Genomic DNA, 25,226 nt, shown 5'->3' on the forward strand with positions numbered 1-25,226 from the left:
CCACAAATCCTTGAAGGTGGCAACACAGGTGGAGAAGAAGGCATATGGTATGCTTGCCTTTATAGGACGGGGTATAGAGTATAAAAGCTGGAGTCTGATGATGCAGCTGTATAGAACGCTGGTTAGGCCACATTTGGAGTACTACGTCCAGTTCTGGTCGCCGCACTACCAGAAGGACGTAGAGGCGTTAGAGAGAGTGCAGAGAAGGTTTACCAGGATGTTGCCTGGTATGGAGGGTCTTAGCTATGAGGAGAGATTGGGTAAACTGGGGTTGTTCTCCCTGGAAAGACGGAGAATGAGGGGAGATCTAATAGAGGTGTACAAGATTATGAAGGGGATAGATAGGGTGAACGGTGGGAAGCTTTTTCCCAGATCGGAAGTGACGATCACGAGGGGTCACGGGCTCAAGGTGAGAGGGGCGAAGTATAATTCAGATATTATAGAACATAGAACAGTACAGCACAGAACAGGCCCTTCGGCCCACGATGTTGTGCCGAGCTTTATCTGAAACCAAGATCAAGCTATCCCACTCCCTATCATCCTGTTGTGCTCCATGTGCCTATCCAATAACCGCTTAAATGTTCCTAAAGTGTCTGACTCCACTATCACTGCAGGCAGTCCATTCCACACCCCAACCACTCTCTGCGTAAAGAACCTACCTCTGATATCCTTCCTGTATCTCCCACCACGAACCCTATAGTTATGCCCCCTTGTAATAGCTCCATCCACCCGAGGAAATAGCCTTTGAACGTTCACTCTATCTATCCCCTTTATCATTTTATAAACCTCTATTAAGTCTCCCCTCAGCCTCCTCCGCTCCAGAGAGAACAGCCCTAGCTCCCGCAACCTTTCCTCATAAGACCTACCCTCCAAACCAGGCAGCATCCTGGTAAATCTCCTCTGCACTCTTTCCAGCGCTTCCACATCCTTCCTATAGTGAGGTGACCAGAACTGCACACAATATTCCAAATGTGGTCTCACCAAGGTCCTGTACAGTTGCAGCATAACCCCACGGCTCTTAAACTCCAACCCCCTGTTAATAAAAGCTAACACACTATAGGCCTTCTTCACAGCTCTATCCACTTGAGTGGCAACCTTTAGAGATCTGTGGATATGAACCCCAAGATCTCTCTGTTCCTCCACAGTCTTCAGAACCCTACCTTTGACCCTGTAATCCACATTTAAATTAGTCCTACCAAAATGAATCACCTCACATTTATCAGGGTTAAACTCCATTTGCCATTTTTCAGCCCAGCTTTGCATCCTATCTATGTCTCTTTGCAGCCTACAACAGCCCTCCACCTCATCCACTACTCCACCAATCTTGGTGTCATCAGCAAATTTACTGATCCACCCTTCAGCCCCCTCCTCTAAGTCATTAATAAAAATCACAAAGAGCTGAGGACCAAGCACTGATCCCTGTGGCACTCCGCTAGCAACCTGCCTCCAATCCGAAAATTTTCCATCGACCACCACCCTCTGTCTTCGATCAGACAGCCAGTTACCTATCCAATCGGCCAACTTTCCCTCTATTCCACACCTCCTCACTTTCATCATAAGCCGACCATGGGGGACCTTATCAAACGCCTTACTAAAATCCATGTATATGACATCAACTGCCCTACCTTCATCAACACACTTAGTTACCTCCTCAAAAAATTCTATCAAATTTGTGAGGCACGACTTGCCCTTCACGAATCCATGCTGAATATCCTGGATTAATCCGCATCTTTCTAAATGGTCGTAAATCCCATCTCTAAGGACCTTTTCCATCAATTTACCAACCACCGAAGTAAGACTAACCGGTCTATAATTACCAGGGTCATTTCTATTCCCTTTCTTATACAGAGGAACAACATTCGCCATTCTCCAGTCCTCTGGCACCATCCCTGTGGACAGCGAGGACCCAAAGATCAAAGCCAAAGGCTCTGCAATCTCATCCCTTGCCTCCCAAAGAATCCTAGGATACATTTCATCAGGCCCAGGGGACCTATCGACCTTCAGTTTATTCAAAGCTGCCAGGACATCCTCCCTCCGAACATCTATTTCCTCCAGCCTATTAGCCTGTAACACCTTCTCTTCCTCAAAAACATGGCCCCTCTCCTTGGTGAACACTGAAGAAAAGTATTCATTCATCACCTCGCCTATCTCTACTGACTCCATACACAAGTTCCCACTACTGTCCTTGACCGGCCCTAACCTCACCCTGGTCATTCTTTTATTCCTCACATAAGAGTAAAAAGCCTTGGGGTTTTCCTTGATCCGACCCGCCAAGGACTTCTCGTGTCCCCTCCTAGCTCTCCTAAGCCCCTTTTTCAGCTCATTCCTTGCTAACTTGTAACCCTCAATCGAGCCATCTGAACCTTGTTTCCTCATCCCTACATAAGCTTCCCTCTTCCTTTTCACAAGACATTCCACCTCTTTCGTGAACCATGGTTCCCTCACTCGGCCATTTCCTCCCTGCCTGACAGGGACATACCTATCAAGGACATCCAGTATTTGTTCCTTGAAAAAGTTCCACTTTTCATTAGTTCCTTTCCCTGACAGTTTCTGTTCCCAACTTATGCCCCCTAATTCTTGCCTAATCGCATCATAATTACCTCTCCCCCAATTGTAAACCTTGCCCTGCCGTACGGCCCTATCCCTCTCCATTACAATAACAAAAGACACCGAATTGTGGTCACTATCTCCAAAGTGCTCTCCCACAACCAAATCTAACACTTGGCCCGGTTCATTTCCCAGTACCAAATCCAATGTGGCCTCACCTCTTGTTGGCCTATCCACATATTGTGTCAGGAAACCCTCCTGTACACACTGCACAAAAACTGCCCCATCCAAACTATTTGACCTACAAAGGTTCCAATCAATATTTGGAATGTTAAAGTCCCCCATGACAACTACCCTGTGACCCCTACACATATCCATAATCTGCTTAGCAATTTCTTCCTCCACATCTCTATTACTATTTGGGGGCCTATAGTAAACTCCTAACAACGTGACCGCTCCTTTCCTATTTCTAACCTCAGCCCATATTACCTCAGTGTGCAGATCCCCCTCGAAGTGCCTTTCTGCAGCCGTTAAACTATCCTTGATTAACAATGCCACTCCTCTACCTCTTTTACCAGCTTCCCTACACTTAGTGAAACATCTATACCCCGGAACGTCCAACAACCATTCCTGTCCTTGTTCTACCCACGTCTCCGTAATGGCCACAACATCATAGTCCCAAGTACCAATCCACGCCCCAAGCTCATCTACCTTGTTCTGGATGCTCCTTGCATTGAAGTAGACAAACTTCAACCCACTTTCCTGTCTACCGGTACCCACCCTTGACCCTGATACCTTCCCCAATACCTCACCACCTTCACTGACTTCTGGACTACAGAGGGATGTTTTTTACACAGAGGGTGGTGGGGGCCTGGAATGCGCTGCCAAGTAAGGTGGTGGAGGCAGACACGCTGACATCATTTAAGACTTACCTGGATAGTCACATGAGCAGCCTGGGAATGGAGGGATACAAATGATTGGTCTAGTTGGACCAGGGAGCGGCACAGGCTTGGAGGGCTGAAGGGCCTGTTTCCTGTGCTGTACTGTTCTTTGTTCTTTGTTCTTTGTACTCGCATTGCCGGTACCTGTAAAGACTTGGATTACCTGTAAAGACTCGCATTATTGAGGTGTATAAAATTATGAGGGGCATACATAGGATGAATGTACATAGTCTTTTTCCCAGGGTAGGGGAATTGAAAACTAGAGGGCATAGAACATAAGAACAGAAGAACTAGGAGCAGGAGTATGCCATCTGACCCCTTGAGCCTGCTCAAGTGCACTTATGATAGTTTTTGTACCTTTTTGAATCCTAACACCTCCATTAATAACATCTCCTGAATTCTCCTTCCTTTTAACTTTTTTCCTGATTGTCGATGTAGTTGAAACCTTCTCCCCACATAAAAACCTGCTGCTTTGCTTTCCATTGATCGTTATACTTCCTGTAGTTTTACTCTTCCCTTCCACCCGACTTGCCAGTTTAAATTCCTTGTGAGCACCCCATTTATCCTTTTCGCTAGAAACACTGGTCCCAGATTGGTTCAGGTGAAGACCGTCCCAACGGTACAGATCCCTCCCGTTCCAATAGTGATGCCAATGTCCCATGAAATGGAACCCCTCTTTCCTGCACCATTTCTTTAGCCACATGTTAAATTCCCTAATTTTCTCAACCCTGTGCCAATTTGCACACGGCTCAGGTAGTATTCCAGAGACTATAACCTTTGAGGACCTGTTCTTTTAATTTAGTTCCTAGTGCTTAATAGTCCCCAAACAAGTCCTCTTTCCTAGTTTTGCCTATGTTGTTTGTCCCAACATGGACCACAAGAACTGGATTCTCCCCCTCCACTCCAATATCCTTTCAAGTCAGTCAGAGATGTCCCTCACCCCGGCACTGGGCAGGCAACATATCATGCGGGACTCACGATCTGGCTTACAAAGGATGCTATCAATCCCCCTAATTATAGAATCTCCTGCAACTACCACTTGTCTTTTAGCTCTCCCCTCTTGAATGGCCTCCTGTACCACAGTGCAGTGGTCGGCTAGCTCATCCTCCCTACAGCCCTTTTCCTCATCCACACAGGGAGCAAGTACGTCATACCTGTTGGACAAGGTCAAGAGCTCAGGCTCCTCAGTTCCTAAATTCTGGATCCCCCTATCTGCCTCACTTGCAGAGGTTTAAGGTGAGGGGAAAGATTTAAAAGGGACCTGAGGGGCAACAACTTCATGCCGAGGGTGGTGCGTATATGGAATGAGTTGCCGGAGAAAGTGGTTGAGACAGTTTCAGTCGCAACATTTAAGAAACATTTGTATATGTACGTGGATGGAAAAGGATTAGAGTGATATGAGCCAAACACGGGCAGTTGGAACTGGCTGGGATGGCACCATGGTTGGCATAGATCGGTTGGGCTGAAGGGGCTGTTTCCGTGCTGTGTTGCTCAATGATTCTATGACTGGAGAATAGGCAGCGTTTTTCCATCGTTTAAGACAGGAAGCGGGGATAATAAAGGAAATTATAGGCCAGTGAGCCTGACATCTGGTGGGGATGATCATCTTTTGGAGAAGATACTGAGGGACAGGATATATGCACATTTAGAAGAAAATGGACTAGTTAGTGACAGGCAGCATGGTTTTGTACAGGGAAGGTCATGTCTCACCAACTTGATTGAAATTGAGTTTTTTGAAGAGGTGACAAAGATAATTGAGGGAAGGGTTGTGCATGTAGTTTATATGGACTTTAGATGGGCGTTTGACAAGGTCCCACATGGCAGACTGGTACAAACATTAAATCACATGGAATTCGGGGTGGGCTGGCTAGATGGATACAATTATACTGGTTTAGTTATAGAAGACAGAGTAGAAGTGGAAGGGTGTTTCTCAGAATGGAGATCTGTAGCTAGTGGTGTTCGCAGGGATCAGTGCTGGACCTCTGTTTGAAGTACATATAAATGATAGAAAACATAGAAAAACTACAGCACAAAACAGGCCCTTCGGCCCCACAAGTTGTGCCGAACATATCCCTGTGGAGGAAAATGTGGGTGGTCTGATTAGTAGGTTTACGGATGACATGAAAATTGGTGAAGTTGCTGATAGTGCCGGGGATTTGTCAGAGGACACAACAGGATATAGATAGATTGGAGACTTGGCCACACAATGGCAGATGGAGTTAACCTGGACAAACGCGAGGTGATGCATTTTGGAGGATCAAATTTAGGTGTGAATTATACTGTAAATGGCAGAACCCTTAGGAACATTAACATACAGAGGGATCTGGGCATGCATATCCACAGTTCCCTAAAAGTGGCAACGCAGTTGGCCAAGATAATTAAGAAGGCATATGGCATTCTTGCCATCACGGGTCGGGGCATTGAGTACAAGAGTTGGCAAATCATGTTGCAGCTGCATAAAACCTTGGTTAGGCCACATTTGGAATATTGCATGCAGTTCTGGTCACCGCACTACCTGAAGGACGGGGAAGCTTTGGAGAGGGTGCAAAGAAAAATCAACAGGATGTTGCCTGGTTATAAGAGCACTGGCTATGAGGAGAGGTTGAATAAACTTAAGATTGTTTTCGTTGGAAAGATGGAGGCTGAGGGGAGACCTGATAAAGGTCTACAAAGTTATGAGAGGCATAGAAAGGGTGGATAGTCAGAAGCTTTTTCCCAGGGTGGAAGTATCAATTACAAGGAGATACAGGTTCAAAGTGTGAGGGGAAAGTTTAAGGGAAATGTGCAGGGCAAGTTTTTACGCAGAGAGTGATGGATGCCTGGAATGTGCTGCCAGTTGAGGTGGTGGAAGCAGGCTAATTAGCACCATTTAAGAGGCATCTGGATGAACAAACAAAGAACAGTACAGCACAGGAAACAGGCCCTTCGGCCCTCCAAGCCTGTGCCGCTCCTTGGTCCAACTAGACCAATCGTTTGTATCCCTCCATTCCCAGGCTGCTCATGTGACTATCCAGGTAAGTCTTAAACGATGTCAGCGTGCCTGCCTCCACCACCCTACTTGGCAGCGCATTCCAGGCCCCCACCACCCTCTGTGTAAAAAACATCCCTCTGATATCTGAGTTATACTTCGCCCCTCTCACCTTGAGCCCGTGACCCCTCGTGATCGTCACCTCCGACTTGGGAAAAAGCTTCCCACTGTTCACCCTATCTATCCCCTTCATAATCTTGTACACCTCTATTAGATCTCCCCTCATTCTCCGTCTTTCCAGGGAGAACAACCCCAGTTTACCCAATCTCTCCTCATAGCTAAGACCCTCCATACCAGGCAACATCCTGGTAAGCCTTCTCTGCACTCTCTCTAACGCCTCCACGTCCTTCTGGTAGTGCGGCGACCAGAACTGGACGCAGTACTCCAAATGTGGCCTAACCAGCGTTCTATACAGCTGCATCATCAGACTCCAGCTTTTATACTCTATACCCCGTCCTATAAAGGCAAGCATACCATATGCCTTCTTCACCACCTTCTCCACCTGTGTTGCCACCTTCAAGGATTTGTGGACTTGCACACCTAGGTCCCTCTGTGTTTCTATACTCCTGATGACTCTGCCATTTATTGTATAACTCCTCCCTACATTATTTCTTCCAAAATGCATCACTTCGCACTTATCCGGATTAAACTCCATCTGCCACCTCTCCGCCCAATTTTCCAGCCTATCTATATCCTGCTGTATTGCCCGACAATGCTCTTTGCTATCCGCAAGCCCAGCCATCTTCGTGTCATCCGCAAACTTGCTGATTACACCAGTTACACCTTCTTCCAAATCATTTATATATGTCACAAATAGCAGAGGCCCCAGTACAGAGCCCTGTGGAACACCACTGGTCACAGACCTCCAGCCGGAAAAAGACCCTTCGACCACTACCCTCTGTCTCCTATGGCCAAGCCAGTTCTCCACCCATCTAGCCACTTCTCCTTGTATCCCATGAGCCTTAACCTTCTTAACCAACCTGCCATGTGGGAATTTGTCAAATGCCTTACTGAAATCCATATAGACGACATCCACGGCCCTTCCTTCATCAACCGTTTTTGTCACTTCCTCAAAAAACTCCACCAAATTTGTAAGGCACGACCTCCCTCTTACAAAACCATGCTGTCTGTCACTAATGAGATTGTTCCGTTCTAAATGCACATACATCCTGTCTCTAAGAATCCTCTCCAACAACTTCCCTACCACGGACGTCAAGCTCACCGGCCTATAATTTCCTGGGTTATCCCTGCTACCCTTCTTAAACAACGGGACCACATTCGCTATCCTCCAATCCTCAGGGACCTCACCCGTGTCCAAAGAAGCGACAAAGATTTCCGTCAGAGGCCCAGCAATTTCATCTCTGGGTACATAAATAGGGAGGGAATAGAGGGAAATGGATTGAGTAAAGGCAGAAGTTATTTTTTAAGTTTATTTGGAGCATCTGATCGGCACAGACTTGGAGGGCTGAAGGGCATGTTCCTGCACCGTACTTTCCTTTGTTCTTTGTTCTCTTATAAACAGCTGACTTTGAAGTTTGGCATCATCTGATTGCTACTCTTTGATTGAATTCAGCTCCTATCCTGACATTTACTGTCTTGCTGGTGTCCTGCTTTATAGATTTTGCCTTTAATTAGATTCCCAAGTTCAAAATTAATGAAAACATTCAAATTGAAGTCGATATGCTAAAGTGTCGTTGGAGAATTACAGATATGATTGAAATTATTCCAGTGTTGTCATAAAATACAATGGAAAAAAACATTGATTTTCCTTGACAGGAATTTAATGAAGTATTTTTTCAATAGGAAAAGGAACAACAGAATCTAAGCACAAGGATTTGCCAACTTCAGGAAGAGGTAAGCTCTTGGATTGGGGAGGTATGTCAATTATAGATCTTTTTGACTGTCTCTCCTGAGGTGAGGGTGCATATATTCATTTAGGATATGTGGGCGTTGCTGCCTGAGTCAGCACTTATTGCCCATCCCTAATGGCCCATGAACTGAGTGCTTTGCTAGTCCATTTCAGAGGGCATTTTTGAGAGCCAATCACATTTTGTGGGTCTGGAATCACATGTATACCAGACCAGGTAAGGACAACAGATTTCCTTCGTTAATGGACATTCGTGAACAAAGTGGGTTTTTAACGATAATCAGCAATAGTTTCATGGTCATCGTTAGACTTTTTTTCCTGAATTCAAATTTCACCATTTGCTGTGGTGGGATTTGATCACTGGTCCCAAGAGCATTACCCTGGATCTCTGGATTACTAGTCTACTGACAATATCACGATAGTAGTCCAAATAACACATAGGGTGGAATTCTCTGTTTTTGAGGCCAAGTGCTGTGGCGGACAGTTTTGGTAGCGCCTTTCCCACTGGCTAGAATTGCGGAATTCCGCACCAGATTTTGCACTTGAAACCTCATTAATTATGCACAAATGAGTTACCCTTTGAATTTCCTGCCGGCCCTCTGTCAGCTGACGGGTTTGAAAGTTCAGGCAGCAGTCCCGTCAACCTGTGTCACTCTCTCCAGCCATCAGACCAAAGGATGTAGGAGTAGAAGTAGTCCATTTGGCCTGTTGAGTCTGCTCTGCCATTCAGTAGATCATGACTGATCTGATATGATAATCCTCAACTCCACTTTCCTGCCTTATCCCCATAACCCTTAATTCCCTTGACTGATTAAAAATCTGTCTATCTCAGCCTTGAACTTTCTTAATAACCCAACCTCTACATCCTTCTATGGTAAAGAATTCCAAGATTCACTACCCTCTGAGGAAAGAAATTCCTCCTCATCTCTGTCTATAACCCCTTACTCTGAGATTATACCCTCTAGTCCCAGAGGGGGAAAAAAAACCACCCAGCATTTACCCTGTCAAGCCCCTGAGAATCCTATATGTTTCAATAAAGTCACCTCTCATTCTTCTGAACCTTAATGAGTACAGGCTCAACCTACTCAAATACCTGGGTTCAACCTAGAGAAAAGCCTTCTCTGGAATGCCTCCAGTGTCAGTACGTACTCAGGAGAGAATGCAGAGGAGGTTTACAAGAATGCTGTTGGGGCTAGAAAAGTCGAGCTAAGAGGAGAGATTGGATAGGTTGGAGTTTTCTTTAATATTCGTTGATGGGATGTGGGAGACTCTGGCTGGGCCAGCATTTATTGCCCATACCTGAGGCATTTAAGTGTTAACAACATTGCTGTGGATCTGGAGTCACATGTAGGCCAGGTAAAGCTGACGGATTTCCTTCCCGAAAGGACATTAGTGAACTAGGCTTTTTATGACAATCGACAATGATTTTGTAGTCATCATTAGACTGCTAATTTCAGATTTTTAATGAATTAAAATTTCACCATCTGCCATAGAGGGATTCGAACATGGGTTTCTGGATTACGAGGCTCGTGACGATATCACGGGCGGCACGGTAGCTCAGTGGTTAGCACTGCTGCTTCACAGCTCCAGGGACCTGGGTTCGATTCCTGGCTTGGGTCACTGTCTGTGTGGAGTTTGCACATTCTCCTCGTGTCTGCATGGGTTTCGTCCGGGTGCTCCGGTTTCCTCCCACAGTCCAAAGATGTGCGGGTTAGGTTGATTGGCCATGCTAAAATTGCTCCTTAGTGTCCTGAGATGTGTAGGTTAGAGGGATTAGTGGGTAAATATGTAGGGATATGGGGGTGGGGCCTGGGTGGGATTGTGGTCGGTGCAGACTCGATGGGCCGAATGGCCTCTTTCTGTGCTGTAGGGTTTCTAAGATTCTAAGATTTCTAAGATCACTATGCCACCACCTCCCCTATTTTCCTTGGAACAAAGAAGTCTGTGGGATGACTTGATTGAGGAGTACAAAATTATGAAGGAAAGAGAATGAGTGGATAGGATAAAATTGTTTCCCTTGGAGGAGAATTCTAGAACCAGGGTGACATAGATTCAAGATAAGTGGCAAAAGGTGTTGAGTGGACATGAGGAAGAACTTTTTTACACAGAGGATAGTGGGTGTCGAGAATTCACTGCCTGAGTTGGTGGTGGAGGCAGAGACCCTAAACTCTTTTAAAAAGTACTTGGATCTGCACCTTAAGTGCTGTTAGCTACTGGGCTATGGGCTGGGTGCAGAAAGTTGGGATTAGAAAGGGCACCTGGGTGTCCTCATGCTGGCATGGGCCAGGTGGGCCAAATGGCCTCCTTCTGTGCATAACTTTTCCATAGTTCTTCGTTAGATAAGGGGATCAAAGCTGATCATATTAGCAGTGTGAAATGGCTATCTTAATCTGTTGGTGTAGTTTTTGAGCCACCATACCCTTCCAATGTTATTTGTGATAGTCCGGGCATTTCTCATCTGAAAATGGCAGCCTTATGCCCATTCATGTGTGCTATCCATAGCAAACAATGGACTCTTTGGGTAGCCATTGTCCCGCAGAATAAATAGCTTTGTTGTATCCTATTTCAGTGTCAAGTTTGAATGGTGAGCAAGGGGCTTGGGCCCTATTTTGCTGTTGATGCCAATCCTATTGCATGTAGAACTTTAGGAATTTCAATATGTATATTGACCAGTGAAGGTTTTGGCTTGCCGTGGACATTAGTAGAAAACCCATTAACGGATTTCTCGGGATAGTAGCTACCCGATCATTGCTCGCTGTGAAAATATTCCCAACTTCTCCAATCCAACCATAGTAAGAAGTCTCACAACATCAGGTTAAAATCCAACAGGTTTATTTGGTATCACGAGCTTTTGGAGCGCTGCTCCTTCATCAGGTGAGTGGAGAGGTAGGTTTCACAAACACAGCATATATCGACAGAGACTCAATTGCAAGATAATGCGAGTCTTTACAGGTACCGACAATGCGAGTACAAAGAACGAAGAACAGTACAGCACAGGAAACAGGCCCTTCGGCCCTCCAAGCCTGTGCCGCTCCTTGGTCCAACTAGACCAATTGTTTGTATCCCTCCATTCCCAGGCTGCTCATGTGACTATCCAGGTAAGTCTTAAACGATGTCAGCGTGTCTGCCTCCACCACCCTACTTAACAGCGCATTCCAGGCCCCCACCACGCTCTGTGTAAAAAACATCCCTCTAATATCTGAGTTATACTTCGCCCCTCTCACCTTGAGCCCGTGACCCCTCGTGATCGTCACTTCTGATCTGGGAAAAAGCTTCCCACTGTTCACCCTATCTATCTCCTTCATAATCTTGTACACCTCTATTAGATCTCCCCTCATTCTCCGTCTTTCCAGGGAGAACAAGCCCAGTTTACCCAATCTCTCCTCATAGTTAAGACCCTCCATACCAGGCAACATTCTGGTAAACCTTCTCTGCACTCTCGCTAACGCCTCCACGTCCTTCTGGTAGTGTGGCGACCAAAACTGGACGTAGTACTCCAAATGTGGCCTAACCAGCGTTCTATACAGCTGCATCATCAGACTCCAGCTTTTATACTCTATACCCCGTCCTATAAAGGCAAGCATACCATATGCCTTCTTCTCCACCTGTGTTGCCACCTTCAAGGATTTGTGGATTTGCACACCTAGGTCCCTCTGTGTTTCTATATTCTTGATGGCTCTGCAATGTATTGTATAACTCCTCCCTACATTATTTCTTCCAAAATGCATCACTTCGGATTTATCCGGATTAAATTCCATCTGCCACCTCTCCGCCCAATTTTCCAGCCTATCTATATCCTGCTGTATTGTCCGACAATGCTCATCACTATCCACAAGTCCAGCCATCTTCGTGTCATCCACAAACCTGCTGATAACACCTTCTTCCAAATCATTTATATATATCACAAATAGCTGAGGACCCAGTACAGAGCCCTGCGGAACACCACTGGTCACAGACCTCCAGCCTGAAAAAGACCCTTCGACCGCTACCCTCTGTCTCCTATGGCCAAGCCAGTTCTCCACCCATCTAGCCACTTCTCCTTGTATCCCATGAGCCTTAACCTTTTTAACCAACCTGCCATGTGGGAATTTGTCAAATGCCTTACTGAAATCCATATAGACGAAATCCACGGCCCTTCCTTCGTCAACCATTTTGTCACTTCCTCCAAAAACTCCACCAAATTTGTAAGGCACGACCTCCCTCTTACAAAACCATGCTGTCTGTCACTAATGAGATTGTTCCGTTCTAAATGCATATACATCCTGTCTCTAAGAATCCTCTCCAAGAACTTCCCTACCATGGACGTCAACCTCACCGGCCTATAATTTCCTGGGTTATCCCTGCTACCCTTCTTAAACAACGGGACCACATTCGCTATCCTCCAATCCTCAGGGACCTCACCTGTGTCCAAAGAAGCGACAAAGATTTCCGTCAGAGGCCCAGCAATTTCATCTCTCGTCTCCCTGAGCATTCTAGGATAGATGCCATCAGGCCCTGGGGCTTTGTCAGTTTTAATGTTCCCTAAAAAACCTAACACTTCCTCCCTTGTAATGGAGATTTTCTTTAACGGGTCAACACCTCTCTCCAAGACACTCCCGGATAACACGTCCCTCTCCTTCGTGAATACCGATGCAAAGTATTCATTTAGGATCTCCCCTATTCCCTTGGGTTCGAAGCATAATTCCCCTCCTTTGTCCCTGAGAGGTCCGATTTTCTCCCTGACAACTCTTTTGTTCCTAACGTATGAATAGAATGCCTTAGGATTCTCCTTAATCCTGCCTGCCAAGAACATCTCGTGACCTCTTTTTGCCCTTCTAACTCCCTGTTTGAGTTCTTTCCTACTCTGTATTCCTCCAGAGCTCCATCTGTTTTCAGTTGCCTGGACTTAACGTACGCCTCTCTTTTCATTTTAATCAGATCCTCAATTTCCCTGGTTATCCACGGCTCTCGAATCCTACCTTTCCTATCTTTCCTTTTTACAGGCACATGCCTATCCTGCAGCCTTATCAATTGTTCCTTAAAAGACTCCCACATGCCAGACGTGGATTTACCCTCGAACATCTTCTCCCAATCAACGTCCGCCAATTCCTGCCTAATCCGGCTATAGTTAGCCTTCCCCCAATTTAGCACCCTGCCCGTAGAACAGCACTCATCCTTGTCCATTACTATCCTAAAGTTAACAGAGTTGTGGTCACTATTTGCCACATGTTCCCCTACCGAAATTTTGACGACCTGACCGGGCTCATTTCCCAGAACTAGGTCCAGTATAGCCCACTCTCTAGTCGGGCTATCTACATACTGTTCCAAAGAACCTTCCAGTATGCCTTTTACAAATTCCTCCCCGTCCGGAACCCCAGCTCTAAGCACTTTCCAGTCTATACCAGGGAAATTAAAGTCCCCCACTACAACAACCCTATTTTTTCTGCACATATCCAGAATCTCCTGACATATCCTTTCCTCCACAGAGTACAGAGAGGGATAATCACAGATTAAAGAGGTGTGAATTGTCTCAAGCCAGGACAGCCACATCAATCCAACCATGTAACTGAATTTCCTCAGAGAAACAGAAACAGAGAAAATAGGTACAGGAGCAGGCCATTCGGCCCTTTGAGCCTGCACCACCATTCAATATGACCATAGCTGATCATGCACTTTCAGTAACGCACTCCTGCTTTCTTTCCATACCCCTTGATCTCTTTAGCCATGTGGGCCACATCCAGCTCTCTCTTTAACATATGTAATGAACTGGCCCCAACAGCTTTCTGTGGTAGAGAATTCTATAGGTTCACAACGCTCTATGAAGAAGTTCTCCCTCACCTCAGTCCTGAATTGCTTATCCTTTATTCTTAGAATGTGACCCCTACCTCTGCACTTCCTCAACATCGGGAACATTTTTCCTGCATCTAGTCTGTGCAGCTCCATCAGGATTTTGTATGTTTCTATGAGATGCCCTCTCATTCTTCTAAATTCCAGTGAGTACAAGCCCAGTCGATCCAGTTTTTCTTCATATGTCAGTCCTGCCATTCTGGGAATCAGTCTGGTGAGCCTTTGCTGGACTCTCTGAATAGCATAAATGTTCTTCCTCAGACCAGGAGACCAAAACTGCATGCAATACTCAAGGTGTGGCCTCACCAAGGCCCCTGTATAACTGCAGCAAGGCATCCCTACTCCTATACTACTCAAGATGTGGCCTTCACAAGGCCCCTGTGTAACTGCAGCGAGACTTCCCTACTCCTGTACTCAAATCCTCTTGCTACGAAGGCCAGCATGCCATTAGCTTTTCTCACTGTCTGCATGCCAACCTTCAGTTACTGTTCCACCATGATATCCAGATCACGCTGCACTTCCCCTTTTCTTAAATTGCCACCATTCGGATAATAATCTTCCATCCTGTTTTTGCCACCAACGTGGATAACCTCACATTTATCCACATTATATTGCATTTGCCAAGTATTTGCCCAATCAGTCAGCCTGTCCAAGTCACCCTGCAGCCTCTTAGCATCCTCCTCACAGCACACGCTGCCATGCAGCTTAGTGTTGCCTGCAAATTTGGGGATATTGCATTCAATTCCTTTGTCCAAATCATTAATGTATATTGTGAACAGCTGGGGTACCAGCACTGAACCCTGCGGTACCCCACTAGTCACTGCCTGCTACTCTGAAAAGGACCCGTTTATCCCCACCCTGCTTCCTGTCTGCCAACCACGTCAATCAATTAACCCCAATACCATGAGCTTTAATTTTGCTCACTAATCTCTTGTGTTGGATCTTGTCAAAAGCCTTTTGAAAGTCCAGATACACAACATCCACGGGTTCACCCTTGTGTACTTCACTGGTCACATCCTCAAAAATTCCAGAAGATTTGTCAAGCACAACCTCCCTTTAGTGAATCCATGCTGATTTGGACCGATCCTGTCATGCTTTCCGGATGTTTAGTTATTACATCTTTAATGATTCCAGCATTTTCTCTACCACTGATGTCAAGAATAACCGGTCTATAATTTCCCATTTCTCTCCTTTTTTTAAAAAGTGGGGTTACATTAGCTACACTCCAATCCATTGGAATCTTCCAGCGTTTATAGAATGCTGAAAAATGATCACCAATGCATCTGCTATTTCTAGGGCCTCTTCCTTAAGGATCTGGGATGCAGAGCATCAGGCCTTGGGGACTTATTGGGTTTTAACGCCAGCAACTTCCCCAATACAATTTCCTGACTAATATGGATTTCCTTCAGTTCCTCCTTCATGCTAGACCCCTGTCCCCTAGTATTTCTGGAAGGTTATTTGTGTCCTCCTTAGTGAAGACAGATCCAAGGTATTTGTGCAGCTGGTTGGCCATCTCTTTGTTGCCCATTATGAATTCACCTGATTCTAACTGTAAGGGACTTATATTTGTTTTCAGTCTTTTAAAGTTTAATTAGCGTCACAAGTAGGTAACATTAACACTGCAGTGAAATTACTGTGAAAGTCCCCTAGTTGCATCTAACCAGCACATCTTTCAGACTGTGGGAGGAAACCGCTGCACCCAGAGGAAACCCACGTAGACATGGAAAATGTGGAGACTCCGCACAGGCAGTGACCCAATCCGGGAATTGAATCTGGGTCCCTGGCGCTGTAAGGCAGCAGTGTGAATCACTGTGCCACCATGTCCTCTTCACATATCCAGAGAAGCTTATGCAATCATCTCTGGCACTGTTCTCTTAAATCTCTTCAACACGCTCTATGATGCCTTTATATCTTTCCTAAAGTGTGATGCCCCGAACTGGATGCAGTACTCCAGTTGAGGCTGAAATAGTGTTTTCAACAATTGTAGTCTATGCCCCAACTAATTAAGTCTTAGTAACTGTATGTTTTATTAACTGCTATCTCAACCATTTGGAAGGCAGTGGTATAATCGGACAAAGTCAGACCCCAACTGTTCAAATTATGTATTAATGATTTGGAAGAGGGAACTGAATGTATTATCCCCAAATTTGCAGATGATACAAAGTTGGGTGGGAGGGTGAACTGTGAGGAGGATGCAGAGACTCTTCAGCATGACAGGCTGAGTGTGTGGGCATCTGCATGGCAGATGCAGTATAATGTGGATAAATGTGAGGTTATCCACTTTGGTAGCAGTAATAGGAAGACAGATTATTACTTGAACGGGTGTAAATTGAGAGAGGTGGATACTCATCGAGTTCTTGGAGTCCTCGTGCATCAGTCGCTGAAAGTAAGCGTGCAGGTACAGCAGGCAGTAAAGAAGGCAAATGGTATGTTGACGTTCATAATGAGAGGATTTGAATCTCGGAATAGGGATGTTTTACTGCAATTGTATAGGGCATTGGTGAGGCCACACCAGGAGTATTGTGTGCAGTTTTAGTGCCCTCATCTGAGGAAGGATGTCCTTGCTATAGAGAGAGTACAGCAAAGGTTTACCAGGCTGATTCCTGGGATGGCAAGTCTGTCATATGAGGAGAGACTAAGTCTGTTGGGATTTATTCATTGGAGTTTAGAAGAGTGAGAGGGAATCTCATTGAAACTTACAATATTCTAAAGGTGTTAGGGTAGATTCAGAAAGGATGTTTCCATTAGCGAGAATATTTGAGTATAGGGATAGGGATGTTTTGTTGTAATTGTATAGGGCATTGGTGAGGCCATTCCTGGAGTATTGTGTGCAGTTTTGATTTGATTTATTATTGTCACATATATTAGTATACAGTGGAAAGTATTGTTTCTTGCGCACTATACAGACAAAGCATACTGTTCATAGAGAAGGAAACGAGAGAGTGCAGAATGTAGTGCTACAGACATAGCTAGGGTGTAGAGAATGATCAACTTAATGCAAGGTCGGTCCATTCAAAAGTCTGATGGCAGCAGTGAAGAAGCTGTTCTTGAGTCGGTTAGCACGTGACCTCAGACTTTGGTGTCCTTATCTGAGGAAGGATGTCCTTGCTATCGAGGGAGTACAGTGAAGGTTTACCAGGCTGATTCCTGGGTTGGCAGGTCTGTCATATGAGAAGAGACTAAGTCGGTTAGGATTATATTCACTGGAGTTTAGAAGAGAGAGAGGTGATCTCATAGAAACTTATAAAATTCTAACAGGGTTAGACAGGGTAGATACAGAAAGAATGTTCCCAATGGTGGGGGAGTCCAGAACTAGGGGTCATAGTTTGAGGATAAGGGGTAAACCTTTTAGAACTGAGGCAAGGAAAAATTTCTTCACCCAGAGGGTGGTGAATGTGTGGGATTCACTACCACAGAAAGTAGTTAGGCCAAAATGTTTCTGATTTCAAGAAGAAATTAGATATAGCTCTTGGGGCTAAAGGGATCAAAGGATATGGGAGAAAGAGGGATCAGGATATTGAATTCGATGATCAGCCATGATCAAGATGAATGGTGGAGCAGGCTTGAAGGGCTGAATGGCCTCCTCCTGCTTCTAGTTTCTATGCAACCTGTCCTGCCACTTATGCAACCAAATCCTCTGCGCCTACATTCTCTTTATATTTGTACCCTTCATATTGTCTTTCCACTTTATACCTACAAAAATGAATCACTGTATACACTTCTGCACTGAACTTCATCTGCCAATTGTTTTCCCATTCTACTGACCTCGTCTTAAGACCTTTTGAAGTTCTACATTACCCTCATCACAAAGCTTCCAAGTTTTGTATCTTCCCCAAATTTTGAAATTGTATCCTGTATACCAAGATCTAAGTCCTTTAATATGTATCAGGAAGAATAAGAGTCCCAACACCGACCCCTGGGGAACTCCAGTACAAATCTTTCTCCAGTCTGATAAACATCCATTGACCACCACTCCCTTGTTTCCTGTTCCTCATCAGTAAAATAATGAGAATTTGAATAAAATAGATGTAATGATCTGAGGTTGAAATATGGAATAACATTGATATATTTAAAAAGTAAGGTTATGCTTTTCTTGCATGTAATGCAGAATGGAAAATTAACAGCCGAGAAAAACTATGCACAATGGAGAAATGAGGAGCTAGTATCAGAGAAGGCTGAACTGAAGGTATGTTACTACAGTACTAGAAAAAGTGCAAAAAGACGGTAAGTCAGGAAGCCACTATAGTGCATTGCCATTTCACTTCAGTGTTCTGCAGTTCCTCTGGTGATCCTTGCTAGAAGTATAAATATTAGGTGAGGACAGGATTGTGATGCCCTGTGTGGTGTAATTATGAAGGTGTCAAAGCAAAGCCCGATCCTGTTACAACTGTATGATCACATTTGTGCACGTCCAAAAATGGTTGCCGAGCACCAGCTGGGACTGAGAACCTTTTTCTGCTGGTTTTTATTATCTTCCCTGGAAAAGAAACTGAGGTCAACTGTAATATTATTGTGCTGCCCTTGCTGAGACTAACCAGTTCAGCAGATTGAGTTTGTTTGTGTGGTTATAATTAATTACTGAATGCACTTTTTATTCACTGCTGATTTAGGATTTCACAGTATCAACTGAATCAAATCATATTTTTAACTGCCAAAACTGAAAAATAAGCCATTGTCCCATATCCTTTACAAATATATGGGTTGAACTTGTTTGTGGGGGATAGGTGAGGGAGGGGGGCAGGATCTCCCAATTGTCCATAACTTTGGAAGAATCATGAAACTGGTGCTAACACTCCATTTGGAGTGTTGTAATAAATGATAAGGAGAAAGCCCATGGAAACTCAACTATAATATAATTCAATTTTTTGCCAGAAGACACTGCTAGAGAGTATGAATATCTAAAATGTTGATGTTCTTGCTTTTAAGAACCAGATGTACGAAGCCAAGAGACTAATTTCTGTTAAGGATGTCTTATTAACTGAGGTGGGTGTAAAAATGACATGTACTTGTTACACACTAATGTACACTCTCATTGGTTACTAATTATATCAGGTTTCCTAAAGTAGATATTGACTAAGTTTATTAATAACTGGAAACAGATTTCAGAAAATCAATATATTGGTGGTTACCTGTTTTATATCCAGAAGATGAACGTAGCTTTAGCATGTCATGTTGTGAGGTGCTGTACTCAATCTAGACCAGATATCTGACAGGTGAAATATTTCAATGAATGGATTTTAGTTATCTGGGGCACCTGTTTGCAACAGGCATTAGTTTCCTTGGGCCTGCAAATTGACATTCTGTGCCAATTGTAGGACCTCAAATGAGAAATTAAGGTAAAAATGGATAGAAATTTTGTCTGTATGCTTTGCCTAGTTGTATTATATCTTAAATGGCCTAACCATAGGACTTTTAAGGAGATTGTTGGAGGCTGGTCAATAAAAGAAGTGGCTGCAGAGATAGTAAATGCATCAGTTGTGATTTTTCAAAATTCCCTAAATTCTGGAAAAGTCCCAGTAGATTGGAAAATCTCAAATGTTGCACTTCTATTCAAGAAAGGAAGAAGACAAAAAGCAGGAAACTATAGGCCAGGTAGCCTAAATCTGTCAAAGGGAAAATGTTAGAATCCATTATTTAGGAGGTAATAGCAGCACCATAGGAAAATCATAATACAATCAGGCAGGGTCAGCATGGTTTTATGAAAAGGAGATTGCATTTGATAAATGAGAGTTCTTTGAGGAAATAACAAGCAAGGTAGGTAGAGGGGAATCTGTGGATGTGGTGGACTTGGATCTCCAAAAGGCATTTGATGCGGTCCCATATCAAAGCTTACTACACGAAATAATAACTCATGTTGTAGAGGTGATAGAAGATTGATTAGTTAATAGGAAGCAGAGAATAGGGATAAATGAACAATTATCTGATTGTCCTGCTGTACCTATTGGAGTACCAAAGGAATCAGTACTTGGGCTCCATTTACAATCTGTACCAATAACTTGGATGAAGGGATCAAATGTATGGTAGCTAAATTTGCTGATGACACAAGGATAGGTAGAAAAGTTGTCAAGAGGAGGTAAATAGTCTACAAAGAAATTTAGATAGGTCAGGTTAATGGGAAAAAGTATGGCAGATGGAGTATAATGTGTATTATTTAAATGGAGAGGGACTGCAGAATGCTATAGTATAGAGGGATCATAGAATAGAATCATGTAATCCCTACAATGCAGAAGGAGGTTATTTGGCCCATCGAGCCTGCACCGACAACAATCCCACCCAGGCCCTATCCCCGTAACTCCACGTATTTACCCTGCATCACCCTGACACTAGGGGCAATTTAGCATGGCCAATCAACCTAATCTGCACATCTTTGGACTGTGGGATGTGTAGGTTAGAGGGATTAGTGGGTAAATATGTAGGGATGTGGGGGTAGGGCCTGGGTGGGATTGTGGTCGGTGCAGACTCGATGGGCTGAATGGCCTCTTTCTGTACTGTAGGGTTTCTATGATTTCTATGATTTCTTGAACTCTGCAGCCCAAGTGGTACAGGTACGCCCGCAGTGCCGTTAGAAAGTGGGTTTCAGGATGTTGACCCAGCAATAATAAAAGAATGGGTGAGATAGTTCCAAGTCAGGATGGTGTGTAGCTTGGAGAACTTGAAGGTGGTGGTGTTCCCATGCATCTGCTGTCCTTGTTTTTCTAGGTGGTAGTTGTTGCTATCTCCCTGCTGCCATCAGATGTTTGAATGGACCTACCTTATATTAAGTTGATCTTTCTCTACACCTTAGCTATGACTGTAACACTATATTCTGCACCCTTTCCTTTCCTTTTCCCCTATGTACGGTATGCTTTGTCTGTATAGCACGCAAGAAACAATATTGTTCACTGTATACCAATATATTTGACAAATCAAATCAAAGGAGGCTTGGTGAGATGCTGCAATGCATCTGTTACATTGGTACATGGACTGGCATCTTCCTTTGTACTAGGTATGACCCCAACTAATTTGACACCTCGTTTTTAGATATACTTGGTTCTGCTCCTGGCATGCCCTCCTGCACTCTTCATTGAACCAGGGTTGATTGAAGTGTCCTTGTACACGAATCACAAAAAGTTAGTATGCTGGTACAACAAGTGATTAGAAGGGCAAATCATAGAATCATAGAAACCCTACAGTGCAGAAGGAGGCCATTCGGCCCATCGAGTCTGCACTGACCACAATCCCACCCAGGCCCTACCCGCTAATCCCCTTTTTTTTACATTTTTCCATTTTTTTCCATTTTTTAAATGGAATGTTGTTGCAGGGGAATTCCAATATAAGAGTAGGGAAGTGTTGCTACAGCTGTACGGGACCTGCAACTGGTGTACTGTATATGGTTTTGGTCTCCTTATTTAGAATATAATTACATTTGAAGCAGGATAGAGATGGTTCATTCGACTGATTCATGGGATGAAGGAATAAGGAAACTACGACTCTCACCAACTTTTACAGATGCACCATAGAAAGCGTTCTTTCTGGTTGTGTCACAGCTTGGTATGGCTCCTGTTCTGCCCAAGACCGCAAGGAACTACAAAAGGTCGTGAATGTAGCCCAATCCATCACGCAAACCAACCTCCCATCCATTGACTCTGTCTACACTTCCCGCTGCCTCGGCAAAGCAGCCAGCATAATTAAGGACACCACACACCCCGGACATTCTCTCTTCCACCTTCTTCCATCGGGAAAAAGGTACAAAAGTCTGAGGTCACGTACCAACCGACTCAAGAACAGCTTCTTCCCTGCTGCAGTCAGACTTTTGAATGGACTTACTTTGCATTAAGTTGATCTTTCTCTACACCCTAGCTATGACTGTAACACTACATTCTGAACTCTCTCGTTTCCTTCTCTATGAACGGTATGTTTTGTCTGTACAATGCGGAAGAAACAATACTTTTTGCTGTATGTTAATACATGTGAGAATAATAAATCAAATCAATTATCTTACGAGGAAAAATTGAGCAGATTGGGCCTACACCCATTGGAATTTAGAAGAATAATGGGTGATCTTATTGAAATAATAAGATCTTGAGGGGACTTCTAAAGTTAAAGTTAAAGTTTATTTATTAGTCACAAGTAAGGCTTACATTAACACTGCAATGAAGTTACTGTGAAATTCCCCTAGTCGCCACTGTTTGGTGCCTGTTCGGGTCAGTGCACGTTTTTCAGAATCTGGGAGGAAACCGGAGCACCTGAAGAAAACCCATGCAGACACGGGGAGAACGTGCAAACTCCACACTGACAGTGACCCAAGCCAGGAATCGAACCCAGGTCCCTGGCGCTGTGAGGCAGCAGTGCTAACCACTGTGTTACCATGCCTCCCCCAGGGTGGATGTTGAGAGGATGTTTCCCCATGAAGGGGAATCTTGAGCTAGGTGTCACAGTTTAAAAGTAAGGGGGTTCCCATTTAAGACTGAGATGAGATTTTTTTTTTCTGTCAGAGGGACTTCAGTATTTTCTTTCCCAGAGAGCAGCAGGGGCTGAGTCATTGAACATATTTAAGGCTGAGTTAGACTGATTTTTGGTCGACAAGGGAACCAAGTGTTATGGCGGCATATAGGAAAGTGGAGTTAAGGTTACAGTCAGATCAGTCATGATGTTATTGAATGACAGAGCATGTTCAAGAGGCCAAATGGCCGACTCCAGCTCCAAAATCTGGTGTTCTTGTGAAAAGGCCCAATAAACGGGCAGTTTTAATTTTTGTGGACCACAAGCTTGCTCTTCTTAAGCCCATAAATAATTTCCAGCCTGCCACCAGTGCATTTGGACTCTTCACTCAAATTGCCTCTCCCCAATCTCCTCAAAACCTGACCTCCAAATAAGAGCTAGTCAATTTCCCGCCCTACACAACACATGAGCTGAGGCACCTCAGGATTTCTTAGAGCATTTAAATGGAGCCCAAAGCCTAATTTGGTTTGAATCCTAGGCCGGCATGGACTAGCACACAGAGTGATTGTTTTGCTGACTTTGCCGTGTTTTGGTTGCAAGTTGATTTTTTTCCCCCAAAGTAAATTACTGGTGTAAGGGAATAGAAATGTTGAGAAGAATCTGTAAAACTGAATTTTGGATCGAAGGATAGATTTCTGTGACTGTAATTAATTACCAATCATGTTGCAAGCCATTAAATCAATTGTAAGACTGTTAACTGCATCTGCAGGAGGCTTGTAGGAATATTTCTAAAGCAAAATGCATAAAAGAATACGAACATGACATATTAATGAGGGAAAAAGGAATAGAGAACAATGTATGAATGTGTAGGGTAAGGAACAGAATTAGATTTGGGCAGATTTCAAACATTCTGAAGTGTTTTAAAATAGAAAAGATCTAATAGAGCTTCTTTGACAATTTATCGCATTGCGTTTCTGAGGCTGTTGTCTATTATTATTTTACAGAAAATAAACCAGTCAGAGGAATTGAAATCAACTGTAGATGAATACAATAACATCATTAAGGTAAAATAATCCAAGAAACAGACAAAAAGCTGAAATAAAATTGTTTCTTTTACAGCAGGACCAATATATTTGCTGCTGAAACACTTGAGATATGTTTAGCGTGACCGATGTTTTAATCAGATCGGTGAAGGTCAAAAACCAAATTTGTGCTCATTATCTAAAATAAGGTTTGAAAATGTTGAAAATGCACTGCTAATCCATCAAGATCAGGAAGACAACATACATTTTTCATGTTTTATCTGAGCGTTGGATTTCATCTAAATGGATTAAACTGGACTTATTTTAAGTTTAATATGCATCTGTACTGACTCAGGAAGCTGATGGGAAAGGAATATGGTTTATTACAGAATGCAAAGTAAAACCACTATCATGGTGTACACACATTAGACCCTGCCTGGGACCACAGAGCCTTATAAATCTCAGGTAATGAGTTCCAGCTGGACAGGCCACTGCCTGTTACCAGGCCAACTCAAGGCCAATAGGGAGATCATTCAGTGATTCCCCATGGACCGCGTGGGGGTTATCACACCCCTCCCTCACCCCCCAGTCCGAGGGTTCCTCCTTGCTGACATGACGATGGGGCCTTCTTTGTCTCCTTGCCCATGGCCTCTTCTCCATAGCTTGTAGGCTCTGGTCGGGGGCGTGTAATGGATAGGTGAATGCCTCTTCCATGTTGAGGAACCACTGCAGGGAGCTTATCCTCAGTGGCGACCTCTGACTGGATGTCTGCCGCCTCCCCACATCCGAGACAGAATCTTCATTAGCCAGATGACTGGCTCTTCGAGTTTTTAGAGGGCGGAGTTTCCCATCCAGAGGCCGGTGTGAAGGATGCCAATGGTGGCACGTCTGTAGAAACAGTTGCTTCTGCAGAGGGTTCCTTGTGACAGAGGTGATCTTTAAGGTCGTCTACCTCGTTTTTACCTTGTAAGACACCAGTCCTGTTCACTCGAATAACTCCCGGAATCCACGGAGCGCCATTGCTGAAGTTCCTCACGTGGACTGTACCTCCTGATTTGCAGTCTCTTTCCAGTGTCTGAATATCATGGCCCCTTTTCTGGGCTTCTTCTTTTAACTTAACGTTGCTGGCCAAATTTGGGAATGTCAGACTAAGCCTAGTCCGATGGCATTGGCCCATCAATTGCTTCACTAGGGCTATTTCCAGCATAGTCCTAAAGCAGCATTGTCCTACAGTTAAAAATGAAATGTGTGAGCTTCATTTCTAGAGAACCTGTGGTTTTTCCGGCTGGAGGCCTATGACCAGTGGTGTTCCGCAGGGCTCTGTACTGGGACCTCTGCTATTTGTGATATATATAAATGATTTGGAAGAAGGTGTAACTGGTGTTATCAGCAAGTTTGCGGATGACACGAAGATGGCTGGACTTGCGGATAGCGATGAGCATTGTCGGGCAATACAGCAGGATATAGATAGGCTGGAAAATTGGGCGGAGAGGTGGCAGATGGAATTTAATCCGGATAAATGCGAAGTGATGCATTTTGGAAGAAATAATGTAGGGAAGAGTTATACAATAAAT

General features: G+C 44.2%; 1 protein-coding gene across 1 annotated transcript in view; it reads left to right on the top strand.

Annotated features, from left to right (window-relative positions):
* Positions 1-23,703, top strand: part of LOC144509466 (inositol 1,4,5-triphosphate receptor associated 2-like) — a 137,134-nt gene extending 113,431 nt beyond the window's left edge. The window contains exons 12-15 of the mRNA XM_078238376.1: positions 8,320-8,370; positions 18,318-18,395; positions 19,136-19,192; positions 23,635-23,703. Of these exons, the coding sequence (XP_078094502.1) occupies positions 8,320-8,370; positions 18,318-18,395; positions 19,136-19,192; positions 23,635-23,703 (255 nt within the window). The remainder of the gene's footprint in view (positions 1-8,319; positions 8,371-18,317; positions 18,396-19,135; positions 19,193-23,634) is intronic.
* The last annotated feature ends 1,523 nt before the right edge of the window (positions 23,704-25,226 follow it).

This window comes from Mustelus asterias, chromosome 21 (assembly GCF_964213995.1).
Source record: "Mustelus asterias chromosome 21, sMusAst1.hap1.1, whole genome shotgun sequence".
NCBI lineage: Eukaryota > Metazoa > Chordata > Chondrichthyes > Carcharhiniformes > Triakidae > Mustelus > Mustelus asterias.